The 16278-nt window shown below is 40.0% G+C and overlaps 1 protein-coding gene across 2 annotated transcripts in view; it reads left to right on the top strand.

Moving 5' to 3' along the window:
• The first annotated feature begins 4521 nt into the window (after positions 1-4521).
• The window catches only part of C5 (complement C5), a 94638-nt gene continuing 82881 nt past the window's right edge, over positions 4522-16278 (top strand). For both annotated transcript variants that reach the window (XM_008273377.4, XM_017350045.3), the window contains exons 1-3: positions 4522-4679; positions 8381-8573; positions 12373-12535. In XM_008273377.4, the coding sequence (XP_008271599.2) occupies positions 4615-4679; positions 8381-8573; positions 12373-12535 (421 nt within the window). In that variant the 5' untranslated portion in view covers positions 4522-4614. The remainder of the gene's footprint in view (positions 4680-8380; positions 8574-12372; positions 12536-16278) is intronic.

Genomic DNA, 16278 nt, shown 5'->3' with positions numbered 1-16278 from the left:
TTGTCCCCGCTTCTCCACTTCTTTTTTTTTTTTTTTTAAATATTTATTTATTTATTTGAAAGGCATAGTTACAGAGAGGCAGAAGCAGAGAGAGAGAGAGGTCTTCCATCTGCTGGTTCACTCCCCAGATGACTGCAAACAGCCAGGCTGCTCCACTTCTGATCCAGCTCCCTGCATGGGCCTGGGAAAAGCTGCAGAAGATGGTCCAAGTACTTGGCCCCTTGCCACCCAGATGAGAGACCTGGAAGAAGCCCATGGCCCTCCTGGCTTTGGCCGGGCCCAGCCCTGGCTGTTGTATCCCTCTGGGAAGTGAACCAGTGGGTGGAAGATCTCTCTCTATATATAACTCTGACTTTCAAACAAATAAATAAATCTTTTTTAAAAATTGAATCCATGCATAATTTTTCATAACATGCATTTCCATGAATTTTTAATGAAAAAGCTGTGTATGGATTTCAAAAATTTTGCACCAGAATAAACTTATTTTAACTCAGTTTTTACAAAACTTTAGAAGTAGCATCTGTGTGTGTGTGTGTGTGTGTGTGTGTGTGTGTGTATTTTATCACTTCCAATGTCAGAAGTGGCAACTGTGATACCAGTGATTACTGAAGATATCATCTCTGATGTTAACACCCAACTTTGAGGTCCCTAGTGTTGTACTGACATTTTGTTCCCCCTTCAGCTGTGTTAGCAATCTACTGACAGTGCCAATGGTGCTGCTGCCATTTCTAGTTATTCTTTTTTTTTTAAATATATTTATTGTTATTTATTTGAAAGGCAGATCTGGGGCCAGCACTGTGGCATAGCAGGTGGGGCCATCCCATATGGGCACCGGTTCAAGTTCTGGCTGCTCCACTTCCTATCTGGCTGTCTGCTATGGCCTGGGAAAGCAGTGGAGGATGGCCTGAGTCCTTGGGCCCCTGCACCCATGTGGGAGACCCAGAGGAAGCTCCTGGCTCCTGGCTTCGGATCAGCACAGCTCCAGCCTTTGCGGCCAATTGGGGAGTGAACCAGCAGATGGAAGACCTCTCTCTCTCTCTCTCTCTGCTTCTCCTTCTCTCTGTGTAATTCTGACTTTCTGACTTTTTTTTTTAAAAAAAAGGCAGAGTTACAGAAAAGGAGAGAGAGAGAGAGAGAGAATGAAAGCAAGCGAGCTTCCTTCCAGTGGTTCACTTCTCAAGTGGCTGCAATGGCGGGGACTGGGCCAGGCTGAAACCAGGACCCTGGACATTCCCCCAGGTCTCCCAAGTGGGTGCAGGGGCCCTTGCACTTGGGTCATCTTCCATTGCTTTCCCAGGTGCATTAGCAGGGTGCTGGATTGAAAGTGGAGTAGCTGGGTCTTGAACTGGTGCCCATATGTGATGCCTACATCACAGACAGCAGCTTTATCTGCTATGCCACAACACAACCCCTCCAGTTATTATTTAAACTGTTGGCGTCAAAACGTCCAATGCTTGCCCCTCTCGATATTCTAAGGAGAGTAACACTTAGTGAACTTCAGTTTGTCTGTTGTTGGAGCTCCTTTCCAAGGATTAAGGCATGAGATGATGGGTTTGAACAAAACAATCTGAGGGACCAAATACTGTGTTATACTCAGAATCGCCCAGCTGCCTAGTGCCAGCCCATCACACTAGATTAAAACTTGCATGATTCTCACTTTTTAAATTTAGAACACTTTAATTCTGAGGAGACACCTCTGTTTCCCCTGGTTGTCTCCATACTTGGAACAGTCACATGCAAAATAGATGATGCAATTATGAGCCATGCTCAACCTGCAGGCACCCGAGGTTAGCAATGAGGTGAGTTTCATTTCTAAAAACGATATTACACAAAGTATTGCTGAGTCTTTATTCTCTAAATTTCCACCCATTGTTATGCCTCCCTACAAGTTTTCTGCTTTTGAAAGCCATACCCAATATTCACCTTTATCATATATAAAAGGTCTATAGTTTGTATTAACAGGAAATTTGCTTCTAGACACTTTTTACTAAATAAGTGCAAAATAAGTTCTTAAAGAGTACCTTTTTGAAAGATACCAAATTATTACTGTGCTAGAAGCATCTTATGTCTTGATGATTTCAGGGAATAATCACAAGTAATTCAGCTACTTGGTGGGAGGGAATCTTGGGAGCATTGAGGCTGGAGAACCAAGCAGGGCCTGTGGTCAGGAGAGGCCTTATGAACCAGGTTCAGTCATCTGGACTCAATCATGAGGACTGAATTAAAGTAGCATTATCAGTAGGGTCAGAAGAATACCAAAGCTGATGCCTCTTCTAAGATCCTCCTCTTTCAGAAATGTAGTATTTCATTTGAAGGGGAATCATTTCCATGCAGTAAAAGCCAAAACTTAAGACCCTCTCAAAGGTTATATTTTAAAATGTAAAGAAAAATCCTTCTTTGAGCCTCATATAGAAGACAAAAATTTTTAAATAGTTGAGAATCTATAAATTGTTGAACTCTGGTACTATTGAGAACCTTTGAGACCCATCATTTTAAAAATGTCTTCTACCTGAGAAACATGCCAGTGGTTTGCAAGTATTATATGTTAGTGTTTTTCTTGTAACACAAGTAAACCAACTTCTTTGCACTTAAAATACAAATATTACCTACTCTCTCTTAAATTTCCTTTTCCCGAAAATGATGAAAAAAGTACTTTGTTTAATTTTAACTTGACCCACCTTTCGCAATCCGGTTTAATCATTTTACAAATTTACTTTTGAAGTAAATGGGCTTATGGTCAGACAGTGGTGGCAGATGTTTGACATTTCAATGACATGTGATAAACACCTTTAGTGAAATTTGTGTATCAAAATTCCTAAGAGCTTCTTTTTTTTCCTAATGAATTCAGTATTTTAAGCGTTGGTAAGTAGAATCTTATTAAGTCAAAAGAGGAATGTTAATGTGACCATTAATATCTGATTTATAGAAATATGTTCAGTGATCTGTTTTATTACTTTAAAATAGAATACATGGGGCCATCGCTGTGGCGCAGTGGATTAATGCCCTGGCCTGAAGTGCCGGCATCCCTTATGGGCGCCAGTTCTAGTCCCGGCTGCTCCTCTTCCCATTCAGCTCTCTGCCATGGCCTGGGAAAGCAGTAGAAGATGGCCCAACTCCTTGGGCCTCTGCACCCTCATGGGAGACCCAGAAGAAGCTTTTGGCTCCTGGCTTCAGATTGGCACAGCTCTGCTGTTGCAGTCATCTGGGGAGTGAACCAGTGGATGGACGACCTCTCTCTCTGTCTCTGCCTCTCTCTGTAACTCTGTCTTTCAAATAAATAAAATAAATTTTTTTTTGACAGGCAGAGTGGACAGTGAGAGAGAGAGAGACAGAGAGAAAGGTCTTCCTTGTCCGTTGGTTCACCCCACAATGGCTGCTGTGGCTGGCGCACTGCGCTGATCCAAAGCCAGGAGTCAGGTGCTTCTCCTGGCCTCCCATGCGGGCGCAGGGCCCAAGGACTTGGGCCATCCTCCACTGCCTTCCTGGGCCACAGCAGAGAGCTGGACTGGAAGAGGAATAGCCAGGACAGAATCCGGCGCCCCATCAGGACTAGAATCCTGGGTGCCGGCGCCGCAGGCGGAGGATTAGCCTATTGAGCCGTGGTGCCGGCTTAAAATAAATCTTTAAAAAAAAAAATAGAGTGCATACTATATACTAAGGTAGAAATGGGTACTAATAAAAGAGATTTGTAAATGAAAATTTTTCTAATGAGCATCATTAAAATAAACCCAAATATCTTAGAGATAAAATTTTAGTTCATTATAAATTAATTACTAGTCTCACTTGTTATAGGAAGTTTTGTTTTTTCTTGAGCTCATGTTCAAATGATTAAGATCTCCCAATGAAAGATATAAATTAGGTTTTTTGTAAAGAAAGAGATTTTATGTCTGAATGAATGTAAAGTTTTAATGGGCAGCATATCAATTAATAGATATTGGAGGATATTCATTCCCTACTAAATACTAAATACTCAGCATGGTATTTCCATTGCCAATCACAGTGTTTCTTCCACCTAATGTTTAGTTTCTTCTCTAAACTGGGGCAGACCAAGGAACAATTCCTTGGAACCCCTTTGCAAATCTAGGATGTCCTTAGACCATTTCTAGCACCAAGAACACAACACAACCTTTAAGTCATCTCTAAGAAAGACCACCCCATAAGCCCTGTGTTAATCAGACCCATTCTACAGTCATCTCAGTTTGAAACTGAATCTAGATGGATCTCCACCAGTATCAGCATAGCCCTACCTGAGGCATGCTCACAGATGACACAGCCTCAGAACACCTGGCCAGGGAGCAGAGGCCAAAGACAACGTGACCTGGTTTCTAGCATACAGCAGTTCGTAGTGCCAAACTACCTTTTTAGGGTCACTTTATTTGCATTGATTAAAAAAATTTTTTTTCCTTGACGTAAATTTTTGTAAAACTTCTCCTGTCTTTACTTTTGGGTAGGAAAGGGTGTTTTAGTTATGATTTTAGCTTTCCTGCTTAGAGTCCTTCTTTCTAACAATAATTAACTAGCGAACTAATTTACCCAGATTCTTCAAGCTCAGTTTATTTAAAAGGAGAGTAACTTCAAGAAGGTTATATCCATGGTTCACCGCTACCTCCAGCTATGGGCCTTTGGGGAATATTTTGTTTTTTAATCTTCATGGGGAAAAGCTGGGGACAGGAGCAAACGTAAGTAAAACAAACTCTTAGTCATGATGAGTGAAAAAGTAAATTCAACAGGTTATGTTAACTTGAAAGTAGTTTTCTGCTTCTGAGATTAATGAATGGTCTTGGAAGCACTTGGATGTGATGAGTGGCTGAAAACAGAACAGTCTTTATACAATCATTATTTGTAAAAACTTAGTTCAAATTCCTATTTAAAAAAGCACAAGATAAACTCAAGATTATAAACTTTCTTGGCATTTATTGCCTATTGATTTTTCTGGTGCTTAGGTTTCTTTGTATTTTTTAAGACTCTACACACTCCAATCAGGGTTACTTGAGAATCAATTCTAATACCACGATTTGAAAATCTATCGTAATTACTTCTGTATTTATGAGTTGCTTCTTCACAATTTTTAGTGTTATTATAATATTGCATTTTTTTAAAGTTTTATTTATTTTATATGAAAGGCAGAGTTACAGAGAGGCAGAGGCAGAGAGAGAAAAAGAAGTCTTCTATCCACTGGTTCACTCCCCAAATGGCCACAATGGCCAGAGCTGGGCCGATCCAAAGCCAGGAATGAGGAGCTTCCTCCGGGTCTCCCACTCGGGTGCAGGGACTCAAGGACTTGGGCCATCTTCTACTGCTTTCCCAGGCCATAGCAGAGAGCTAAATTGCAAGTGGAGCAGCCGGGACTTGAACTGGCGCCCATATAGCATGCAAGCAATGCAGGCAGTGGCTTTTACCTGCTACGCCACAGCACTAGCCCCAATATTCCACATTTTAAACTGTCTTAAATAGTGATCTCATATGCAGAAATAATATTTTAACAATAGAGAGTATCTAAACAAATATATTCTATATACAATACATATTCTAAATAAATATATTCATTTTTATATATGCAGATAAAATACATATTCAGTAACTAGCCAAAGATCACACTGCTGGAAAGAGACAGAAGCAGGACTTTTAATCTCAATCTGCTCCTTCAAGTTTTTCTGCTTCTTGATAAGCACATACATATAAATGTAAAAATCTATTATAAATATAAATATGTACCTACTGTGTCATCAGTTTAGGACACTCCCATATCTGATTTGTGATTTTATCACATGACCATGATCATCCCATTATGTTCGGTAGTTTTTTTACTTATTCCCCTTTGAAAAACGAGCAGGAGCTCAGAGAGATTTAGGGATTTCATATTAGCAGCAGAACTGAGGCTAGAACCTGGGTCCCATGATTCTTGTTCAGAATTCTTCTGAATTCCTTCCAATACACTGCACTGGCCCTTACTAAAAAGTATCTCCTCACTCTTTGTGAAAAAGAAAACAAGTGGTAATCACCATGTTACAAATATTCATTGAGTACCTACTGTGTGAGAAGTTCTGAGGATATAGCAACTGGTAGAAAACAATTCTTAAAGCTTGCATTTTATTGGAAGAAGCAAACAATGAATGAATGAACCAATGAAAAATGAATAAGTAAAGATCAGGTAGTTATTAGTCTAAGGAGGAAAAAATCAAGGAGAATAAGAGGATAAAGAAATGCCAGGTTATTATTTAAAAGCGTGGCCAAGGAAGGTTCTCTTAAGGAGATGGGACTCAAAGTTTGAAGGAAGTGAGGTAGCAAGTCATGCAAGTATCTTGGAAAGAACATTCCGGGCAGGGAACTTCTGATCTTCTGCATCTATTGAGAGAAATCATAAAAAGCATGAAATTCTTCATTAGGATAGATTATACTACTGATGACTCAATAAGGACTGAACTCTGTATGAAGGATGATTCCAGAACCATCTTTTAGGGGCTTCTAAACACTGAATATTTGTTTCAATACTGCCACCCCTTAGGCAATTAAAAATTAATAATAAACCAAAAACAAAATTTTTAATGATATTGGAACTAAAATAGCATTTTTTTCTTCTACATTTTTTCTGATCACAAAATTCTTTATGGCTAGGACAAATGCCCATCCCCAAAAATCCTTGCCAAGTTCAGTTGTTACAGCAGTTGAAAGTGTTCATTCTGAAAACCGACTGTTTTCAATTTCTAATTCCATAGCTTATCAGCTGTGTGGTGGTGGTAAGTTGATAGCAGTTTCCTCATCTTACAATGAAGTCACAGTAAGACCTTCCTATTGGAATGGCTCTAACGCAGAGTATGGCTACAGGAAATGTATGTTGCTACGCAACATCACAGCTGAACACTTCATTTTCTACCGTCCTCCTGCTCAGCACTAGGGAAGGGGAATTCAGATGATGACTGGACGTCTGGATTTTCTTTCCCTCTTTTACAATTTGCCTGTAAATGGGTCCAGACTAGTTGTCATGTGGAAGGACTGCCAGGTGTTTTCGATGATATAGTTGCTGCCAAACTGATTTCATTGTTGCAGAAGATTACTTTTTCTTTTTTATAACTTTTTAAAATTTTTAATTGATGCATAATAATTTTATATATTTATGGGGGATTTTATAATTCTAAAAAGGCTTTTAAAAAGTCATAATATTTGCAGGAGCCTGCAGCTCATTCTGCCAGGTTCAGAGGTAGGTGTGCCCCAAGCCTATGGGGCAGCCTGAATTAGTTAATCACTACATGCTTTTGGGTTGAAACACACTTCTATGTAATATCACATGTAGTTCTCACTATTCAAATTAGATACTTTTGTGATATATAATTAATAATCTGGTTTATATATTTGAGTTTCCATTTAATCAAATAGTGAAAAAATTACACATTTTAAAATTAATGTTTCAAAAGCTTGTATAGATTTACTTCCATTCCTGTACAAATCACATGGAAAAAAAAAAAAACAAGAAGACTGTGATTGTAGACACACTTGTACTATTGACCTCAACTGTACACATAATGAGAGAGAGATCTGAATATAAAGTCCCACCTCATTCACTTACAAACCCTGTAATCTAGCTCAAACTAACCTCTGTCACCTGAAAAACGGGAATAATACCACTACCTACATCATTGGCTTGTTATGAAGATTAAAAATTCTATTCAAAGTGATAATATGCCTCTGCTAGGGAGAGCCCCTCAATGACAGTTATTATTGCTATTGTTGTGTGGTTATTAGTATTTGCTCTTTGAGGGCTTCCATCCCTAATTCTATTTCAGATACATCACCTCCCACCCCAGTTGTTGTATTTTTCTTCATCCACTCAGTGCTATAATATTTCTAAGATTATTCCCTTTCAATTGATAATGAAATTAACACATTTTGTATAGATCGTGAAATATGCTGGTGCTTTCATATATGTGTTCTTATTTAACCCCCACAGCCTAGAGATATGTTCACAGGTAAATCATTTTAGTCTTAGAGAGGGAGGGCGACATTGCCATACTCACTCAGCCAAAAGCTGAGCCAGAAGTCAATCACTGGTGTCCAGCAGGTCTTTGTCCCATTGGGCCCATTCACATGTGCATTCAACACAATGGAGTGTCATCCTTGGTTGCAAGGGCTCTGGAAGTGCTATTTTTAACTTTCTAAAGGTAAATCTCAATCTCCAGCTCTTTTTCTTAATTCCAAGCTATTTCTTCTTGGAAACTATGCTAAAATGATGATGGATCACAAAAAAATTTTGTTTTAAAATGTCATATAAGTTAAACTATGTCTATCTTAAATCAGATATTTTATTTGAGAGAAAAATTATCAGAAATATAAGAAAATATGTCATATAAAGATACTGAACCTTCTTTTTCCCCTGTTTCAACAGATACGTCATTTCAGCACCAAAAGTATTGCGTGTTGGAGCATCTGAAAACATTGTGATTCAAGTGTACGGATACACTGAAGCATTTGATGCAACCATCTCCATTAAAAGTTATCCTGATAAAAAATTTAGCTACTCTTCAGGCTATGTTAGTTTATCCTCTGAAAATAAATTCCAAAACTCTGCAACCTTAACAGTATGTATTTATCCTGCCTTTTCTTTACATGTGCAGAATATTCTTGAGAAAATGCATGAAAAGTTTAAATATTGATAGCATATAGATTAGATCATTTATAGCACTCTCACTGTGGTTATTAAGTGAATGTCAGTCACTAATGATGATATGAGTAAAACAGAAAATTCTTAACAAAATAAGTATGTTTTTTGAGCAATGCATGTAAATTTTCACATTTTTATTGGAAAATAAAAGCATACTAATGTAAAAATATTTGGATGTGAATTAAAAATACTTCCTTACCATAAAACTCATTACTAGGCCGGCACCACAGCTCAATAGGCTAATCCTCCGCCTTGTGGCGCCGGCACCCAGGGGTCTAGTCCCAGTCAGGGCGCTGGATTCTGTCCCGGTTGCCCCCCTTCCAGGCCAGCTCTCTGCTGTGGCCTGGAAAGGCAGTGGAGGATTGCCCAAGTGCTTGGTCCCTGCACCCCATGGGAGACCAGGAGAAACACCTGGCTCCTGCCATCGGATCAGCGCGGTGCGCCGGCCATGGTGGCCATTGGAGGGGTGAACCAACGGCAAAAGGAAGACCTTTCTCTCTGTCTCTCTCTATCTCTGTCCACTCTACCTGTCAAAAAAAAAAAAAAGTTAAAAAAAAAACTCATTACTACAAAGAAATCAAGAAATGTGAATATGTATATTGATCTGTAGTGTATTGCTCACAAAAATCCATAGATATTATATGTTTGTTTAAATTCCAATAGTCTACAATCATAACTTCTCAAACTAATAAAATTGTTGATTACTATAGTGAATAGTTCTTCCTGGTAACTTATAGTTAATAGAATGATCTTTACCAAATAACTTTTCCTCTGTTAAGATACTGTAGTACAGATTGCTTAGCAATAGACTTGCTGCTCTTTCTTATTAAAAATTCTGATGATAAATACCAGAAAAATCAAAGAACATCAGACTTGAGAAGGGTTCTGGCATCCATTCAAGCCAATATTCCTCTAAAATTAGTTCTTTACATAGAAATTAAAGTTTTGTAAAGAGCTTAAAATTGTATTGATTTTCTAACATTTTAGATTTATAATCTTGTTTTTTATTTTATTTTTTTTAAAATTATTTGAGAAACACAGAGAGAGAAAGGGAGGTATCTGCTGTTTGACACCATAACAGCTGGGATTGGACCAAGCGAAAGCTGGGAACCAGGAACTCAGTCCAGGTCTTCCATGTGAGTGGCAGGGACTCAGTCACTTAAGTCAGCACCCGCTATCCCCAGGGTGCACATTAGCAGGAAGCTGGAATCAGGAGTGGACCAGGAATTGAACCCAGACCAGCATCTTAATAACTAGCCCAAATGCCCCATCCTGTTTATACTTTTTAATTTTATAAAATTTGTAAGCATAAGATTATACTTAGTTTTAGGTTTGTACATATTTTAGTAGTATTATAATAAAATTGTTTTATTCTATTATAAATAAGAAAAATCAACCCTGATAGTCCTTTTATCCTGTGAAGGGGGTATGTTTACTTGTTTATTTCTCATGTTTGAGAAACAATAATCTAAATAAATTCTGATCAAATACAGGAATTCTTTCATTAATATTGGTTGTGTTTTTTTTTTTTTTTTTTGGACAGGCAGAGTGGACAATGAGAAAGAGAGACAGAGAGAAAGGTCTTCCTTTGCTGTTGGTTCACCCTCCAATGGCCGCCGCGGCCAGCGCACTGCGCCTGGCGCACCGCGCTGATCCGATGGCAAGAGCCAGGTGTTTCTCCTGGTCTCCCATGGGGTGCAGGGCCCAAGCACTTGGGCCATCCTCCACTGCACTCCCGGGCCACAGCAGAGAGCTGGCCTGGAAGAGGGGCAACCGGGACAGAATCCAGCGCCCCGACCAGAACTAGAACCCGGAGTACCAGCACCGCGAGGCAGAGGATTAGCCTATTGAGCCGCGGCGCTGGCCCTCATTAATATTCTTGAGAAGAAATGCTTTCCCTTTTTAAAAGATTTATTTATTTAAAAGGCAAAGTGAAAGGCAGAGAGAGAGAGAGAGAGGTAATCTTCCATCCATTGGTTTACTCCTCAAATGGCCACAACAGCCAGGGCTGGGCCAGACAAAAACCAGAAGCCCAGAACTCCGTCTAGATCTCACATGCGTGTGGCAGGGGCCCAGGTACTTGAGCCATCCTCCACTGCTTTCCCAGGCACATTAGCAGGGAGACGGATTGGAAGTCGAGGAGCTGGGGCTCAAACCAGACTCCAATATGGGATGATGGTGTTGCAGGCTATGGCTTAGCCTGCTGCACCACCATACTGGCCCCATGCTGTCCTCTGTTAACAAATGCTTCCACTTATTAGTTTTATTAAGAATTAAAATTCATTTCCCAGGAGTGGTATTTTCAGTATATTTTCTCTTATATGAGATCAGCCACAAGTGACTGACCAATCAAATTTAACTAAAATTTAAAATTTGACTTCTCAGTTGCACTAGCCACATTTCAAGCGCTCAAATAGCTACATATGACTAGTGGCTGTTACATTAGACAGCATAGACATAGAGCATTTCTGTTACCACAAAAAGTTCTGTTGAACAATGCTGATTTAGATGTTTAATTGAAAAAGTAGTTTAAGGTGAGAATCATAAAACTTGATACAGAGCACAAACATTTAGTTTTAATATTATAAATTTTTATTTGCCAATTGCTTGTTGTTATGCAAGATCTTTTTTTTTAAGATTTATTTTATTTATTTGAAAGAGTTACAGAGAGAGGTAGAGGTAGAGGTAGAGAGAGAGAGAGAGAGAGAGAGGTCTTCCATCTGCTGGTTCACTCCCCAGATGGCTGCAATGGCCGGAGCTGTGCCAATCCAAAGCCGGGAGCCTCCTCCGGGTCTCCCACGTGGATGCAGGGGCCCAAGGAGTTGGGCCATCTTCCACTGCTATCCCAGGCCATAGCAGAGAGCTGGATGGGAAGAGGAGCAGCCGGGACTAGAACCAGTGCCCATAAGGGATGCTGGCGCTTCAGGCCATGGTGTTAACACACTGTGCCACAGCGCTGGCCCCAGTGCAAGATCTTTTAAGTGTCTACTGATAGATGTGTCAAATCTTATTTATCATATGTTATGCCTTTAATGAGTTGTATTTGTTCTATAATTTCTGTTTCTTAAAAGTGGAGAAGGACCTTAAAGACACTTGCAAAGCAATCTGAATGCAGGATATGTATAGATTTTTACTGTTTTCCAAACTTTTACCAGAATCTCACATGCTTAATTCCATTGCAGTTGGTTTGTGATTAACTTTTATCCATGTTTCCAAAAGCTAAATTTTCAGAAACTTTTCTTTCTTTCATTGCTTTTTATACATTAAGTTTGTGTATCATTTAAGGTAATGGGGATCATAACAATTAAATACACAAATCATGTATCTCAAACCAGGGAGCAGACACGTGTGATATAATACACAGTGTTCATTACATCAGCAGGATGTTGTACAGAGGGAGTGGAGAGTGTGGGCTGATCCAGCCAGCTCATTAAGTGGACGTTTCTTGTGAGCCTCTCTAGTACTAGTTTTACTAAATGCATACAGAATTTAGCCAACATGGAACCAAAATGACCTTAAATTGCTTAAAGCTAAATTTTTATTATGAGGGCTTTGGGTTAATGTAATTTACCATTCTGGGTCCCGTACCACCTTTTAAATGATGAAATATGCAGGCTGAGTTTTGGTTCTAAGGAGGTTCTATGTGGGTTGTATAAAGACAAAGGATTTTATGACATTAGAATTATGCTTTTTTCCATCAATATTTTCCTTTACAGATACAACCCAAACAATTGTCTACAGGACAAAATGCACCTTCACATGTGTATTTGGAAGTTGTGTCAAAGCATTTTTCAAGATCAAAAAAAATGCCAATAACCTATGACAATGGATTTCTCTTCATTCACACAGACAAACCTGTTTATACTCCTCACCAGTCAGGTAAAGTTGCCTCTTTCTCTGGGAGTGGCGATAGGGGAATTAACATTATATTGTAAAGCTTTTTAATGTCTGATATCGAGTAGAGACATATTTACAACTTATTCAAAAGAGTTTTAGTTCCTAATGACTTTTATATTTTCAAATAGCATTTTAGTTTTACATTTATAGAGAATCGCTAAATAAATTACAATATCAGTAATTGTATTATCTGTTCCATCAGTTATTTCTAAGTAGAAAAACTCTTTTTAAGTATTATAAAAAGTTGTGTTAGATAAACAAATGTAACATGTAATTGCAAGCATAATCTTGGCAATGGGCAAATAATTTGTTATAGAGCCATGTTCATAAAAAAAGTCCATTAACTATGGAGATAATTCTCAAGTTGAGAATACAAATCCAACCATAGGGACTCAGATATTTCAGAAGAGTATAAACTAGATCACAGAAATAGATGAATGTTAATTTTTAAAAAGAATCTATTTAAGAAAGTTTCTGTTAGAACAGATTCGTGTTCATGGTTCTTCTGTTAGATGGAGAAAGGGCAGGATTGTCGGTCAAAACCAAAAATAAAGCATAGAAAAGTATAACGCTGTCCAGTATGTTCACATGTTTGCAAAGCCTCCAGTGCCTTCATCTCTCTTTCTCTCATCATCATGATCATTTGAACACATCAGAGATGGAATCATGAGATACATGTATGGGGGGGCATGGAATTTCATTAATGGTATTGTTAGAGAAATGCAGAGAAAAAGAGGCAAGACCAGCTGGCTTTGTTGAAAACCTTTGCACACAGGAGATACTTGCTAACTGTTGGCTAGTGAAGAGGAGGAGGTGAAACGTGGCTACACCATTACCATTTCAGCAGGAGTATCTCTTAAGATAGTTTAGAAAAGAAAGACCTAGAGAAGGTGGGGCTGTTGTTTTCAGCTTGGACACAATATCATTGCCAGAAGAGCACCATCTCTTGACTTTAAGAAGATGACTGGAGTTCAAGGAAATAGCCTCTGCCCATAAAGGTTAGGTCCTTTTAAACCATAAAAGTGTGTCCTTGCCCCTGTCCTCCTGTGGTTCAGGATACTTCATTAGGGTCATCAGTCTTTGTCCAATAAGTATATACTCCAATACCCAGGGCCTGAGACCTTTCTTAGTTAGCAAGACTGTCCTTAAGAATCATGTTATTTGGCCAGCGCCACAGCTCAATAGGCTAATCCTCCACCTAGCAGTGCTGGCACACCGGGTTCTAGTCCCGGTCGGGGCGCCGGATTCTGTCCCGGTTGCCCCTCTTCCAGGCCAGCTCTCTGCTGTGGCCCGGGAGTGCAGTGGAGGATGGCCCAAGTCCTTGGGCCCTGCACCCCATGGGAGACCAGGAGAAGCACCTGGCTCCTGCCTTCGGATCAGCGCGGTGCGCCGGCCGCAGGGCGCCAGCCGTGGCAGCCATTGGAGGGTGAACCAACGGCAAAAGGAAGACCTTTCTCTGTCTCTCTCTCACTGTCCACTCTGCCTGTCAAAAAAAAAATCATGTTATTTATTATTTCTGTATCAGGATTTTACCATAAGAAGATATGGTATTCTCATTTTTTACACTAGTTAAAAAATTATTTATTAATTTGAGAGAGAGAGAAGGTGAAAACAGACAGTGAGAGCTTCCATTTGCTGATTCAGTCCCCAGATGCCCACATGGGCTGGGGATGGAGACAGGAACTGAATTCATGTCTCCCACAATGTAGGAGGAACCCAGTTACTTGAGCCATAACACTGCCTCCTGGGGTCTATATCAGCAGGAAGTTGGAGTCAGGAGCCAGGACTTGAACCCAGGCACATCAATATGAGATATGGGTGTTTTATCCAGTGTCTGAACTACTAAGCAAAATGCCTACCCCATATCCTCGTTTATTATAATCATAGAGAAAAAAATGAATTTTCCTCCAAATATTTGCCCATTAGAGAGAAATAATGAAGTATAGTGTTTGAAACTAGATTCTGAAGCCAGATTGTCTGAATCCAAATTTCAGCTTGGGCTGTTATTAGCTAAGTGACCCTCTGTGAGTTACTTTCAGAGCCACATTTGGTCAACTATAAAATGAAGATAACAATACAACTTACTTTGTAGAATTGTTCAGAATTCGTATGTGTAAAGCACTTACAACAGTGCCTAGCAAATAGCATGGTAACTACTAAAAATAATGGTTTCCATTGTCATCTAATCTATAGAATAGCACAAAGCCTTATTTACAGAAACGAAAAAGAAGTACTTAAAAGTAATATTTAGTTGGAGCCAGTGTTTTGGTACAGCGAGTTAAGCTACCACTTGTGACACTGGTATCCCATATAAGCACTGGCTGAGTCCGGGCTGCTCCACTTCTGATCCAGCTCCCTGCTAATGAGCCTGGGAAAGCAGCAGATGATGATCTAAGTACTTGGGTTCCTGCCACCCATGACGGAGACCTGGATGGAGTTCCAGGTTTCGACTTGGCCCAGCCCTGGCTGTTGCAGTCATTGGGAAGTGAATCAGTGGATGAAAGATCTCTTTCTCTACTTGTCATGTAAACAAATACTTAAAAAAAAAAAAAGAAATTTTAATTAATTAAATCTTTTTATTGAATCTGATGTACTGATTGACACATTTAATTTGAAGATCCTAGGATGATTTTTTAGTATCAGCATCTTTAGGATACAGGCTTCATTCTTCAAGGCTTTATAGGATAAAGGACTTTAGAACATTGGCCCAAATCCCTCCATTTCTTGTAACCCATGCCCCACCTTCTTCATCAGCTTCATCTACTACCACACTGCTTCTGCACACACAAGCCCAAATGACCTCTTTTCAGTTGCTCTCCTACCTGTATTGACAGCTGGACAGCATTCTGTGACCTCTGCCTGGCCTGTCCTTGCCCCTTCTTTACCTCACCAACTTCTTCTTTTTTTTTTTTTTTTTTTTTTTTTTGGACAGGCAGAGTGGACAGTGAGAGAGAGAGACAGAGAGAAAGGTCTTCCTTTGCCATTGGTTCACCCTCCAATGGCCGCCACGGCCGGCGCGCTGCGGCCGGCGCACCGCGCTGATCCGATGGCAGGAGCCAGGAGCCAGGTGCTTTTCCTGGTCTCCCATGGGGTGCAGGGCCCAAGCACCTGGGCCATCCTCCACTGCACTCCCTGGCCACAGCAGAGAGCTGGCCTGGAAGAGGGGCAACCGGGACAGAATCCAGCGCCCCGACCGGGACTAGAACCCGGTGTGCCGGCGCCGCTAGGCGGAGGATTAGCCTAGTGAGCCGCGGCGCCGGCCTACCTCACCAACTTCTGATATACCCTAACATCTGGTCACAGAACTGTTCAAAAGAGCAGTCTTTCCTGACCATCCCACCCCCACCCCAGATAATTCAAATCTCCCCCTTCCATTCAAACCCTCTGGAGTTTTCCATAGAATTAATTTAGATTGCCTGTCTCCTACACTGCCTTAGGAGACATTCATTCCTGATTGTTCACTACTACTTTAACTCCATGCCTGGTATAGTCTGGCACATAGAAAGCATTCAACATTCTAGAAAATGATTTAACCACATCATTGGTACAAGCAACTTTATTGACCATGCCTTCAATACACCATTGTTGTGATGACACAAACTGGGTTAGAATCTAGACAAATAATTGTCATAGAAATAAAATAATAAAACTTAAGCAATGGACATTAATTGTTTACTTATGTGCTGAGCTATACAAAAGTTTTGTCTTTAGTTCTCAAAGCAACG

Source organism: Oryctolagus cuniculus, chromosome 1, assembly GCF_964237555.1.
Source record: "Oryctolagus cuniculus chromosome 1, mOryCun1.1, whole genome shotgun sequence".
NCBI classification, from domain to species: Eukaryota; Metazoa; Chordata; class Mammalia; order Lagomorpha; family Leporidae; genus Oryctolagus; species Oryctolagus cuniculus.
Note: the sequence above shows the minus strand (reverse complement) of the source record. Positions and strands in the feature narration are given on the sequence as shown.